Below are 14,611 nucleotides of genomic sequence, written 5' to 3'. Positions count from 1 at the left end.
GTTCGATTCCCAGTCAGGGCACATGCTTGGGTTGCAGGCCAGCTTCCGGCAGGGGCCAGTTCCCTGCAGGGGATGCATGAGAAGCAACCATACATTGATGTTTCCTTCCTCTCTCCTCTAAAGATAAATAAATAAATAAATAAATAAATAAATAAATAAATAAATAAAATTGCTATGAAAATCATCACAAGCCTACACATCCCCCAGGGTTAAGGGACCTTCAGATAGAGTAACTCTTTCCCTTTCGTTCTCATCACAGAATGTGACTGATGGAGAGCACCTGGGTTTAGTTCTCTACTCACAAACCATACGCAATTTTCTTCATGTACAGCTGAGAGGCAATGACAGGAATGGCTTTTCTTAGCTAGAAAATAACCAAAACCTAGCTGAAGTACAATCTTTAGCCAGTTCTGATAATTACAAGGAGACAAAGTTTATCGGCAGCTATGCTACACAATATTCAATTTTCCTTTTTCCAGACCATAGGGTCTATATACCAAAGTAAAACTGGTCTTCTCTATGGCTTTCTTGATCCCAAATATTGATTGACTTTGGAGCAAATAAATGAGATTTTTTTGCAACTATGACAAAGCATATGAGGAGTACTTAGGTCAGGTAGCTAGAACAACCTCAATGAGAATGAGTAAAAGAAGGAAAATAACCAACTTATTTCTAGTCCCTCTTCACTGCAATCGCTGAATTCAACAACCAGTTAATGAGCACCTAGTATACAGAAAGGCAAATGTGAAGTCTGGTAAGCAGATAAAAATGAAGACTTAGTCCTTACACTCAAAGAGCTTAAAAGCTAATTCAAGGAAGAAAAATTCAAAAGCAACCCCAAGAAACTAGAGATCATCTTTCGGAGTGGGAGAGAGAACAGATGAGCTAGCTTTACAGCATGGGAAGGATTTGAACATGCAGGCAGAGAGGGAAAGGTCTTTCAAGCAGAGGGAATTTTTAGCAAGCATTCAGTGCTCACGGTGCTGATGACACTTGAAGAATGGCTAGTGCCCTGGTTCACTGGAGCATATTGTGAGTGAAGGGGAAAACTGAGAGTGGTGGATGAAATGGTACTTTGAATTTTATCCTGTAAGCAAAGGGAAATCATTAACTCAAAAGAAGACGAGCACCCCTATGTTCACTGCAGCTTATTTACAATTGCCAAGCTATGGAAGCAGCCTAAGTGCCCAGAGATGAGTGGATCAAACAGCTATGGGACATTTACACAGTGGACTACTACTCGGCTGTAAAAAAGAATGTCACCCTCTGCAAACGCATGGATGGACCTAGAGAACATTATGCTACATGAAATAGGCAAGTCAGAGAAAGACAAATACCATATGATTTCAATTGTATGTGGAATCCAATGGACAAACTAAACAAACACAATAGACTCAGAGAGAGCAGGCTGACAGCTCTGGGAGTGGAGGAGATTATGGGGTGGAGGGATGAAGGAAAAAGGACTCATGAACATGGATCACAGTGTGGTGACTGCAGGGGGGAGGGATGGCTGTATAAGGGGGTTAAATGCTAAATGGTAACAATAAGATTTTTTAAAGGCAGTAAGCAGGGGCCAAAGGACCTGTGCAGGGCTTGGTTTTAGGAAGGTTATTCCGGGGCCACATTTAAACTCGATTATAGTTAAGAAGGCTACTGGCAAGTGACTATCTAGAAGGTTATCAGCATAGAGAAAGTGAGGAGTAATAAAGGTCCACACTTTGGCTGGGGTAGCTCAGTGGACTGGCCAGCCTGCAAACCAAAGGTCACTGGTTCCACTCCTGGTCAGGGCACATGCCTGGGCTGCAAGCCAGGTCTCCAGTTGGAGGCGTGTTGGAGGCAACCAATCAATGATGTTTCTCTCCCTCTCTTCCCCTCTCTAAAAATAAGTATTTTTAAGAATGAAGATAAAGACTCTCATTTGAACCATGAAGGCAGATGTCAATGTATAACTCAGAAGGTTGGGCTAAAAAATGATTGACTACATTTTCCCCCAAACAAAACCTGAGGATTAGAATACAGTTCTATGGACGACAGTACCTCACAACCTCAGTAATGTACAACAGGCCATGATGGGGGAAGCCATCTAAACCCCACCCTTGGAGATCAAATGGGGAGGGATATCACAATCTCTGGAGAGAGCAGTATGTGTTACTTTACAAAAGAAAAAAGAAAGGCACGCAGCCAAATCCTTGTGATTCATCCATCTCCTATAATAGTCACTGAATGAGGACTCCAAGACCCTCTGGCTTCCCAAGTCTATGACTCACTTCTGTTCTCTCTCTCGCAACGATGCCTTTCACTCTGCCAACTATAGTTCTGGGATGTGAGAGGTGGCAGAGCTCATGAAGAGAATTTGAACCAAATGAAATTAACAGCACTAGCAAATAAACGATGAACAGAGTCTCTGTAAGGAGTGCTCTGTGTGTTCAGAACCGTGAGCAGAGGTGTAGCCTCAACTCCTTAAGGGCCCCTATTTCTTGAAAAATAATACTTACAAAAAGTCCTTTTATTAGCTACTGGCCCATTCATACTAGATCAATTAAGTAAAAAAGGTAATGAAGGAGGCATATAAAAAGATAAAAGAGACACCACCTTTTTCCGTATTTTTAATTACCATTATTGCACCAATACACTTTATATACATATATCTTTAACTTCATTAGCAACTTTTCGGCAATTCTAATACATAATATATTATCATCTTCAGAATACAAAGAACACAACATGGAGGAAGATTGAGAAAACAGGTTCCCAACAGTCAGTCACTAGTGACTCTATAGACTCTCCTTTTAGTGTTTTCTATGGCATTTTAAACGCCCTGCCACGGCTCTGTAAGAACGGAGCTGCCCGGAAAGGGAGGCAATGAAAAGAAATGGACCCAAAGTTAAAAGGAGCCAAAAAGGAAATCCTGGACAGAGGATATATTTTGAAAGCAAATATAACAATTCCCTTCGGCCAAAGTGTACACATCCAAACAGTTCCTAAGGGAAGAGGGGTATCTTTTCACTCCTTCCTCAAAACTGCCAACAAACAAGACAGGCAGTGCCCAACCAGCTATGAAAGGGACCTCTCTTCACAGCGTTATAAAAGGAATAGTGGGGCCCAGGGAAAGGAAAGTGGCGGGAGAGCAAACTGCCTTTGAGATACCCTAGGTGATGGGTCTCAAAGCTGCTGTTTGGGCAAAAACTATCACAGCTAAAGTGATGACTCTCCAGCTTCCTTCATAAATGAGGACCCATAATAGCAGCTTTTCTACCAAAGAGCGAAATGGACTGAAAATGATTGTGAAAAGGCGCGAGATACCCAGGCAGCAGGGCAATGTGGGTACTGTACCAGTCAGGTGCTTTCCACCTCTCTGCTCTACAGGTCAGGTCAAGAACTCTACCCCCTCCACTTCAGCTCAAAATAATCAGGCAAACACAAAGTAACGCTGTGCTTCAAATGCAGCAATTACATGGTGCTGCAAGAAAGAACAGAAAGTCCTTCAATAATGTCATTTTGTTACGCTGTGGATGAGATGCTGCAGGAACTTCACTCTTGTTCATATCAACTAGCCTATGGTAAAACTGGTTTTGTTACAAGTGGTTTAGCTTAAAGTCCAGAACCCATCATCAACATTGAGAACTTACTGTAAACACTTCTCTAGAATATAACATGGAAAACATAGCTCCTTGAACCTCCTTCATCCAAGAGACACCCACTGATCAAAGATGTTGTGGAGGTGCCCCCAACACAACCCCGGTAGCATGGAAAGAAACGTGTAAACACATGAAAGGGTGACGGAACTGCACCCAGCACTGGATGTTCACTGATCAGGGTAAGCCGGAAGGAGGGTATGTAGCAGACCCAAGAAACAGGCTCTTCTCCATTCCTATGAAAATCCTGTGTTTGTAAACACTGAGGTCAGGCTGTCTATTTTCAGAGTCTTGGGTTAGTGGAAAGGAAAGTTTCAAGGGTTTTGTTTCTCCTGAAATTGCTAAATAGGGCTTCACAAAGAGGCACACAGGGTCATGAGATGATTCTGAAATATGTTAAAGAATTTAAAAGATGGAGAAAAATTCTGCAGATATTAGAGGTTGTTTCCCCCTCACAGAGACCCTGGCCTTCGGAGCCCTGCAGTCAGCCACAAGTATGATAAGACCTACTGTTCCCCTGCCTTGAGCGTAAAGAGGAGATAAGAGATGCTTTCTTGGCTGTACAGCAAGTAACAACACAGGGGCATAAAATAAAACCAGCTCGAATACAATGGAGAAGCTATGAAAAAGATTGTCCAGTAATTTTGGTTCTGGGGAGAGAAGGGATTCCTAACTTCCCTCACAGATTGGTGCCCTCAAGGTCATTTTATTCTTCAAGTCTATCCTTAAGCCAATGCCATTCAGAACTGGACCCAGTTGGATGGCTGTGGTGCCTGGTTTGGAACAGAGCTGCAAGACAAAACAGAGAAAGCCAAGGACATAATATTAGGATAGCTACTCCATTCTTTACTTAATAGTTCCAAAGAAACTGCTGCCCAGAATTCCAAAAACTGTATTTCATAGCAATTCTACTTACCAAGGCCTGAAATATCCCACTCTAACTTCCTATAGTTCGTTTTTATCCCCCCACCCCCAGCACTTACACTTCCTTACCTAGAACTCCTGCTGGAGACGCTCTATGACCTACAAATACTGTTTTCTCAGATCACAGACTTCATCTGACTGCATACACGACCCGCACCCGGACTGAGAGCATGCAGGCTGCCCTACGGTCGTACCTGGGCGCAGTACTGAAGTCTCCCCACAAATCATTGTTTGCAGAAACTGGAGCCGGTGCTGGTGTTGTGATCGGAGCAGGAGAATCCAAATCTAAAAGGATATCTGAATACAAGATAAGAGAAGGAAAAAAAAGGAGAAACATAATAAAAATCTTAGAAATGAATGCTTATGTTCACACAATCTACACACGGCAGCTTTGTTTGTAACAAAAACTGAAACAACTCAGATGTCTCTACATGGGTGGTGGTCAAACATGCTTTGGTACATCCCAACCATGCAGTACTATGAAACAATGAATGAAAAGAAACTACTGATACACCAACTTGGATGATCTCAAGGGAATTATGCTGAGTGTAAAAAACCAACCCAAAAGATTATATACCGTATCAGCGATTTTCAACCAGTGAGCTGCGAGAATTTTTTAAAAAGACTTTATTTATTTATCTTTAGAGGGGAAGGGAGGAAGAAAAGGAGAGAAACATCAGTGTGTGGCTGTATCCTGCACGCCCCTTACTGGGGACCTGCCCTACCCAGGCATGTGCCTTATACTGGGAATCAAACCCTTTGATTCACAGGCTGGTGCTCAAACCACTGAGCCACAGCAGCCAGGGCTGCAAGAATTTTTTAAAACGTGTAATACCTGACTATTTAGTCAAGGGTACTGACCTCCTTTCCCTTAAACTGCCAAATTAAAAAAAAGGCAGCTAACACAACAATAGCTGTCCATTGTGAATGAATCAAAATTATACCTACTTTTTTTTTCAGAACAGCAAAAAAACCCCATTTTTGGTGTGTTGCACAACTTTAGTAATTAGTTTATGTGAGCCATGAGATGATAACGATTGAGAACTGCCTACTATCTGACTCCATTTATGAAACATTCCTGAAGTGACAAAATTACAGAGATGGAGAATAGATTAGTAATTCCCAAGGGTTAGAGATGAGGGAGGCGTGAGGATGAAGGAGAGAAAGGGAAGAGACTGGAGGGCAGCGTGACTCTAACAGAATGACGCAAGGGGTCCTTGTAGCAATAAGACAAGACTGTTCCTTATGCTAACTGTGGTAGTGGGTCCAGGAGCCTGCCCACAATGAAAGTGCACAGAACTACACACACATACACACAAAATTGATACACATAAAATTGATAAAATCAAAGTAAGCTCAGTAGATAGTATCAAGGTCAATTTCCTGGTGGTGATATTAGGTTACAGTTTTGCAAAATGTCCCCATTAAGGGAAACGGGCTAAATGGTAAAAGGATTTATTTGTATTATTTTTACAACTGCATATGAATATATACTCATCCCATAATAAAAAGTTTAATTAAAAAAAATTTTAAATCTTAGATAATTATCCCTAGCCTTCTATTAACACTTATTATAACTCATTGATCATAATATCTGGTTCTCTAGTCTTAGGAAAATTCCTTTCTGCATTCTAAAGTTCTCATTCTTTAAATGGAAATAACTATCTATTCTTTTTCCCACCAGATAGTAAGGAAGAACAAAAATGTATTCACAAACCCAGAGGTCTCATTTTCTCCCCACCACCCTCCTGAAGAAATGGAAAAGGTTAAAAAATGCCAATCACTAAGTGGCTGCCATGTTCCGAGTACTGTGCTAGGCGTAGTCCATCACTGAACCTTGACAACCTGGGGCAGTTGTACTTCTCCATTTTGCAGATAATGATACTGATACTCACAGAACTTAAGTAATGTTGCCAAGCACACTCAGAGAACAAGGTAGCAGAGTCATACCCGAAAACTGGTCCATGGGACTCTCAGGCCTACTAGCATCTAACCAAGGCACAATGAAGGAAATAATCTTTTTAATATCCATGCATTTTCTGTGAGGAACCTACCAATACCATGACTCTCGTTCACTAGAAAAGCTTTGATCCCCTGGTAGAGGCTGCCTGAATTACCTTGGCAGTACCCAGTGCCATTTAATAGAGAAAACATCAGCACTCTCCTTGGCAAACAGGTGCTATCCAGTTATAACCTAAAGTATGATTTCTGAAATTTAAAAGTACTGGAGAAATTTACCTGCATCACTACCTCCATGGTTGGATTTTGGAATGGGAGGTGGAGTGACATGATTGCTGATGGCAACTGAGGACGGTGGGGGAATAGTGACTTTGCCTCCAGGTGGGGGTGGGAGTAAGCTTAGGCCCCCAGTCCCTGCAGTCTTGGGCTTAGAAGTGCCTCCTTTCTTGGTTGTAATGTTCTATAAAAGAAAAAAAGAAGGAGAGCGAGGGGAAAAAAGAGAAGTTACAGGCTTATGGAAATAGAGGAAAAGAGGGAGGAAAGCATACTCACCCCAATACTCAACTTGATGGTCTGTCCTTCCTTGAAGCCCAGATCCAACTTGGGACGTGTGTCCATTTCCTGAGATTCTTTGGAAATCTCAGATTCCTGCTTTACCCACCTTCAGCAAAAGAGTAAGTTATCTTAACTTGGGATTCCCTGAAAGCAGAGTTTGACATACAAATTTGAGTATAGCTACTTTATGTAAGACAGGATTCTAGAAAGCAAAGTGAGGAAGGATGAAGATCTGAGGAGGAAAAAAAAAAGCCAAGGAAGAGGGCAACCAGGACTCAGACTCCTCCGAGGAGCCGGAGAGACTGTGCATTACACTTGTCTCTCCAAAGGAGGGCATTTAGCCACCAATTCCCATCCCCCATGGTGGAGGGCTGCCCCTGGGAGGGTGTTCACTCCTCAGTTCTTCCAGGTTGCACCCCTCTGCTAACTGAGTGGCCTTCCACAATTTCCGAGAGTCCCCCAGCAGAAAAGCAAAAGTATGCCTGCCCTCGAGGTAGGAAGCTGCCAGTGTGCATGGTGCTTCCACTACAGCTACACCAAAGTCAGGTGGGCTGAAGAAACGGTGCGACAGGCATGAACATGTCAGTTACATAAAGTAACAAACCTGGTATGTAACTCCCACATATCCCACATACAGCTCCCTGGTTACTGTACGCTTTCTCATCCACTACAAGTAACAGCAAATTCCCTAAATGCATAAACAAAAGCATCATCTCAAACCACTGTACAAGGAATCAAACATATTCCGGGCTATAAGGAAAAGATAAAATAGATACAAAAATAATGTAAGGAAACAGTGAATGGAAAAATTTATATTTGTAATAAACTAGTTTACCAAATGAGGAAACCAGGAGCTAAAAGAGATACTCCCCATTCAACTGAGAAGCAACTTTCCCCAAACTATTTAACCTGCTAACTAAGGACAAGCTTCACTCACTTGAAGTGATCTTGCAAGGAGACATTAAAGTCGAAGGCATCACCTCGATCTGTGAAGCCAATGCCAATGAAAGCACTGCGCCCTGGGAAAAAGACAGGAATACTCAGAGTAGGAGTGTCCCTATGGCAAATTCTACCCACTGAGAATAGAAGTTACTCTACTTGAAGTCTGGGAATGTAAATCACTTGCCCACAGACCGGGGTCCGCAAACTACATATGGCCCGCAGTCCAAATGCTGCCATGGCTTGTTTTTGTAAATCACGTCTCACGGGAACACAGCCACAGCCACATTTACCTGTTACTGACGGCTGCTTTCACACAGCAGCAGAGCTGAGCAGCTGCAGTAGAGACCACCCGGCCCACAAATCTTAAAATATTTACTGTCTGTCTCTTTACAGAAAAAGTTTGCCATCTAAGATACTGACTATGGAGAAAAGATAATGGTTGCTCCAATAGAGATAATTTAAGATAGACCCACCAAAACCCACCACAAACAATGGATGGGCAAAAAGTGTAAATTCTTTTGTTAGATACACATTTTGATTTACTTACATCTACCTATTAATTACCACATCTTGAACTTGTGTTCATTATCTATTACAAATAACATGTTAATCCTTCTCTTTTAGCAACTATAGTTAATTATGGAGAAACGGGAGGAAACATTTAGAAAACTCAAGTGTGATAAATGCAACTGAGACACTGTCATTGAAGTGCACCCACTATTTTCCTGATCTCATTGAGATGTCCACATCTCAGATCCCTTACCAGTCCCATCCTGGATCCGGATTACAAAGTAGCGGCTGGAATCCGCCACGGTCTCCACAGCAATACCAGGATACTGTTCCACTGGTGCCTGAGCAAAGAGTTCCCCTAACAGGTAAGAAAAAGACTTCACTGAGCAAAGAAAGCAAAAAATCTAAAACTCCACTTAACAAGTATTTCCATTTCAGCCCCCGACTTGAAAGTATTTACACAAGCACACCAAAACAATATCCTTAACAGGTTAGAGCGTCAGCAACATAGATTACCTGAAACTTTATCCTCGAGTTTGATATAAGCAATCTTCCCTTTTGAAGTGATTCGGAGGCGACCAGTCCAATCAGGCTGGTCTAATTTCCAGTCAGATGCCCTACGATAGGAAAATGGGAAGCCTCAGGCCTCGGGTCCATATCTTTAATATACTAACAACCTATGCAGAATCATTTGCCATATTTCTGTGTCCCTGTCCTGGATCACTTATTCTTTCCACCTATCAAATAACCAATAAGGATAGCTCATGATCCTAAATAGACAACTCATATTACACACAGTCCACAACAAAAAGAAGACAGTGTTACTATTACAGGATTCTGGAGCCCAATAATATTACCGTCCACTGAGTTCAACCAGTATTTACAGGTACTGTTCTGTGTGTTTGGGATACAAGAGCCAACAGAGCAAAGGCTCCCACCCTCATGAGGCTTACATTCTAATAGAAAACAGACAATAAAAAAGACATAAATAAGTCAAATAACTGGTATCTCAGAAGGTGCTAAGTACAAAGGTAAAAAGGAAATGCAGAGGCAGAAAGGGGACTGGGAGAGTAGTGGGAGGGTAAACAGTTCGCAGTAATCAAGAGGGTGGTCAGAGTCAGCCTTATTAACAAGGTGAATGTGAACAAAACTGTGAAGAAGTGAAAGATGCCCATGCAGACAACTGGGGGGAAAGGCACAGGGTACAGCCAGTGCAAAGGTGCTAAGGTAGGAGCCTGCTGGAATGTTTGCCCTCAAGCAAGGCGGCCACCGGAGTGAGAGTAAAGTGAGAGATGAGGTGGGAGAGCTAGAAGAGGGCTTGGTCCTGCAGGGTCGTAGAGGCCACTGTAAGAACTTCAGCTGTTACTCTGAGTGAAAAAGGAGCTTTTACAGGTTTTAGCAAATGTGTGGCATGATCTCCCTCTTACAAAAATTACTTTGCTGTGTGTAGAAGCAGTGTAAGGATATGAGTGCTGAGGCAGGGGGATTAGTTAGGAGACTACTGCAGCAATCTAGGAAGACGCATGATGGTGACTAGGAAGAAACAGTAGCAAAAGCGCGTAGATTCCGGATATAGCTAAGGTAAGGGCAGCAAGATTTCTAACAGACGAAGAGAAAGAGAAGTCAAGGACAACTCCCAGGTTTCTAGCGCTAGCAAAGAAGTTGCCAATAACTGAGCCAAGAAAGACAACATAGAGTATGTCCGGGAAGAAAGATCAGGGGTTCTGGATATGCTGAATTTGAGGTGTCTAGTAGATTTTCAAAAGAAGGTATAGAGTAGACAGTTGAATACATGAGTCTAGAGTTCAGGAAAGACATGTGGGCTAAACATACAAATGTTTGAATGTTCATAAAACATTAGAAAACAATGAAGATTGATCATCTGTGTTATAAATGAATTTGAATGAAATCTAAGGCATTTAAATATGACCAATTTATAAAACATTGCCATTTGTGCCCTGGCTGGTGTAGTTCAGTGGATTGAGGACAGGCCTGCAAACCAAAGGACCGAGGTTCGATTCCCCATCAGGGCACATGCCTGGGTTGCACAGGCCAGTTCCCAGCAGGGGATGCATGAGAGGCAACCATACATTGATATTTCTCTCCCTCTCTCCTTCCCTTCCTCTCAAAAGATAAATAAATAAAATCTTTAAAATAATATATATATATATAAAACACCCCCAAATACTGCATTTGTGATTGTTTGCCAAGAGTAGTAAAAAGGGAGGGCCAAGTTAAAGTTATTAATAACTCACCCCTTTGGGACCTGAGGACCAAACTTCCAGGTTAGAAAAGTAACAACAGGGTATATCTGAACGAGCATGAGTTTAACAACACGATAAACAAAAGGCAGAAAGGAGGAAAGTGAAAATTAATCAGCACAGGCTTTACAGGATTTTTAAGATAAATCCTTGTCATGTCCTTCTCTCTCGATGCCCCGCTCTTAAAGACTCAGTCGTACTCAATCTGATCCAGATTAGAGTGCTCTGGAGGTCCCATCAATTACATTTTTTAAACTGAGCCCTGATCAGTGTGGCTCAGTTGGTTGGGTGTCATTCCACAAAGCAAAAGGCTGCCTGTTTGATTCCCGGTCAGGACGTATGCCTGGGTTGTGCTTCAGTCTCCGGTTCAGTCTCCGGTTGAGGCATGTATGAGAGGCAACTCATCAATGCTTTGTCAGTCTCCGGTTCAGTCTCCGGTTGAGGCATGTATGAGAGGCAACTCATCAATGCTTTGCTCTCTCACCTCAGTGTTTCTCTTCCTCTTTCTCTCTCCCCTCCCCTCTCTCTAAAAACAAAGTAAAGCCTTTTTAAAAAATGTTTTAATTGAGTTGTTACTCACTCTACCATACTACAAAGAGATAAGACATAGTGAAAACGGCTATTGAAAATACTGGGAACCAGCCTACTAGGTGTGTTTCTCTGGACAGGTTCCTCATCTCAGTTATCGTGTGTGTCTAGGCGTCAGTATCTAACAGTTCCTGAATATGTGAATGATATCCACGGCAGCAGCTTCCCTCAGCCTGCAGCCTTAGTTCCCCCCCACCCCACTCCCAAGCCCTGGCCTAAAGAATTCTTGATGTGGCTGGTCTTCTGACAATACTCTAAACCTCACAAATTTTCATTTACCTTAACAATAAATCCTTACAGCAGTCATATGAAATAAGCATGAAAACTCTATCATAGCTCTGTCTCTAAATGAAGAAAAAGACAGTAATACGGTAACTAATAATGCCTAAGTTCAAAGTCCAGCTTTCTTTGTTATCACATTAAAACACACTATATATAGAATTTAATACTAATTTAGTTGGGGAGAAGGTAGTAATGAATTTTTAAAAGTTTTATAGGTTGGGAAACCAATTTCTAGCTATTTATAAAGTTTCTCATCAACCATAATTTTCCTTCCATTTGTCAGGTCAGCGATGGTGCGGAAAGCAACAGCTGACACTAGCTGAATCAGTCATTCATTCCCTCTGGCACTGTTTGTTATTAAAGAAAGGATTTCTCCTGCTTCCTAAAAAGCCGTTTTTCCTTTAATGGTGGCCTAGTGAATAGATCATGCTTATAATGTAAAATGAGTCCTGGTACAAAACAAAAAAGATTACCCACACAAGACAGGAAAGTAATATTTATCAGGCATTTATTATGCCCATTCTTACAAAAATTAAGTGAGAGGATCTGCAAGGTAACTGGTCAGGAAAACAGATCAGGAAACTAAAACTCCAGGGTTAAGTGACTTGCCAAAGGTAACACAGCAAATAATTGAGAATCACGATTCAAACTTAAGTTGTGCGCTACTCATTCACTATACTAAAAGAGAAAAAACAAGAAACTGCTTTGATGGCTCAGTGCAGTTAACTGACATAAGGATAAAGGCTGTGGTTAAACTAGTAAATGAGGGTAGAGCATGCAGATGAGTGAGGGAAGGTAGGTCTTTTAAAAAGTTAAAGTAGAAGAAAAGGAATAGACCCCCACTTCAATGTGGATCACATCCCTTAGCAAATTTTAACACCTTAAGTAAAAAGGCTTGAGCTATTTCCCTTTTTTAACACTTCAATCAATGCTATTTTATGTGATAACGTGTAACCTACTAATTTCTTCTTACAGTCAATCTTTACAAAGTGCCCACTGAGTGCCAGACACTGTGCTAAGCTCTGGGAATGTAAAATTAAAAGACTTCCAATTGCTCACAGTCTAGTTTGGAGATACAGGAGACCAATCAGTTACAATACCTAAGGACGAGCACTGTGATAGACAATCAGATGCTATGGAAGCACAGACAGCACACCTAAGACAGAATGGAAGGGTCCAGGAGGGCTTCCCAAAGGAGGTGATGTCTCAGATGAGTCACACATATAACACTACCATCAAAAAGCATGTAGATTCCTATTCATACTTTAACTTAGGGTCTCACTGAAAGCATGAAATTAGGACTGCTTCTTTGTCAAAAGGTACAACGCATGTTCAGTACACTGGTTGGCAAATGCAAAGACACTGATTCATGAGGAATGAACCTCTGCTCCAAAGGCAAAACAATGGGCATAGGGGAGAGGATAACTTTTCAGCCAAGGAAATAACAAATGCCAAGAGAAAAATCATGATGATGATATGGGTCAGAAAGAGGAATAAGTACAATATCATATATTTATATACTGCTTTACTGTTTCCTAATTCATTTAACCCTCCAAAAACTTCTGAGAGGTACATAACTACAACATGTTTTATTATTAACTTTTTTTTCTACTTTACAGATGAGAAAAATGAGTCTTGGAAAGGGTAAAAGCTTTGTCCAAGATCACACAGCTATTAAGTTGCCAGGGCTCACAGTCATGCTTTTTTAACATGTAATCCACTGAGTTACATGTTCACTCTTTCCACCACTGACTTCAAAACTTCCTACAGCATCCTCGGACCTTCACAGGCACTGAAGAGCAAGGGGGTTGGTTAGCCCTGAAGAGAAAAGGCTGTGTTGACTCTGAAGAGAAAAGATATAGGAGAGAGAAGGAAGAAGATAGAAAACACTGTATAAACATCACGAAAATATACTGAAGAGAAACAAAATGGATAACCATTGGAACACCTATCATCATAAATAACCTTTGCCCACTGGCAAAAGATCTGCAAAGAAAACCAACTGGTGGATGTTATTTGGTGGCAAGACTGACTGACAACAGCACAAAAGATAAACTGGATCATCCAGAGAGTGGTCAAGAACACACTGATTATTCACACGTGTGCACGGAGTACTGGCAACGGGGCTGGATGGGGGTGACAGACCAACTAAAGGGCGCAGGAAGAGCGAACGAAGGGTGACTGGCAATGGAGCAGGCAGAACTGGATGAGGACGATGGGGCGCAGATGGGTAACGCAGAGAGATCGGGGGTGGAGGGGTGGGAGGATGCAGGCTGCTATTTTTTCAAACCAGCGGAAACAAGGATGATTGCAGTCAAGAGTGGCGGAATTGCAGGAAGACAGGGCGATAACAGTAAAGGTGGGGAGGCAAGCAAGGCGACAACCCACAAGGTGGGGCAATGGCCTGGACGAGCAGCGCCAGAAGGAAACTGTCATCCCCTGCCGAGTACGCGCGTGCTGTAGTTTAGTACCTGTAACCGCGGTTGGAGGCCCGGGGCGGAATCCGGTAGACGCTGACGTCGGGCTTTACACACAGGACAGACTCGTACTCCAACTCCGCCGCCATCTTGGCTCCGCTCTCCGTGCCACTGGGGGCGGAGCGTAGAAACGGGGACCCTAGGGGGGCGGGGAGTGTCGGGTCCGCGGCAACTTCCGTTTACGCTACTTCCGCCCCAGTTTATCTTGGTTCCGGAGATTAACCTCCGGTGGTGTGGACCGGGGAAACCATATTGAAACCTGGAGACGGTGAGGCTACGCCACTTACCATCTTAGGTAATGGCAAAGATGATATCCTAGAGAGTGACTCACGTTTAAGAAATCCCCATCCCCAAAGAAGTAATGACAGAGAGCGCCATCTTGCTCCTGGCAGGTGCCCGCGTTGCTCTGGAAGGACAAGGACCATCTTGAAATCTGGCGAATTTTTTTTTTCATTCAAGAGTCGCTTCTTGACCGTAG

At 42.5% G+C, this 14,611-nt stretch overlaps 1 protein-coding gene across 1 annotated transcript; it reads right to left on the bottom strand.

Moving 5' to 3' along the window:
- Positions 1 to 2,590: 2,590 nt before the first annotated feature.
- On the bottom strand, positions 2,591 to 14,256 carry NECAP1 (NECAP endocytosis associated 1). Its single transcript, XM_037068079.1, has 8 exons — positions 14,128 to 14,256; positions 9,042 to 9,142; positions 8,779 to 8,883; positions 8,011 to 8,092; positions 7,071 to 7,179; positions 6,798 to 6,978; positions 4,754 to 4,856; positions 2,591 to 4,424 (listed from the first exon to the last, which is right to left on the bottom strand). Exons 1-8 carry the CDS (start codon positions 14,220 to 14,222, stop codon positions 4,376 to 4,378), a joined length of 825 nt encoding a protein of 274 aa, XP_036923974.1. The 5' UTR covers positions 14,223 to 14,256; the 3' UTR covers positions 2,591 to 4,375.
- Between the last annotated feature and the right edge of the window lie 355 nt (positions 14,257 to 14,611).

The sequence above is a fragment of the Sturnira hondurensis genome, unplaced genomic scaffold (genome assembly GCF_014824575.4).
Source record: "Sturnira hondurensis isolate 20B ecotype Veracruz unplaced genomic scaffold, ASM1482457v3 Scaffold0017436, whole genome shotgun sequence".
NCBI lineage: Eukaryota > Metazoa > Chordata > Mammalia > Chiroptera > Phyllostomidae > Sturnira > Sturnira hondurensis.
Note: the sequence above shows the minus strand (reverse complement) of the source record. Positions and strands in the feature narration are given on the sequence as shown.

Excerpts from the sequence above, each read along its gene's own strand:
- NECAP1 (XM_037068079.1), bottom strand. The coding sequence starts at position 14,222 with ATGGCGGCGGAGTTGGAGTACGAGTCTGTCCTGTGTGTAAAGCCCGAC. Across the intron at positions 4,857-6,797 it reads CCATGGAGGTAGTGATGCAG|ATATCCTTTTAGATTTGGAT; the intron begins GTAAATTTCTCC and ends TCTTGTATTCAG. Across the intron at positions 4,425-4,753 it reads GACTTCAGTACTGCGCCCAG|CTCTGTTCCAAACCAGGCAC; the intron begins GTACGACCGTAG and ends TTTGTCTTGCAG.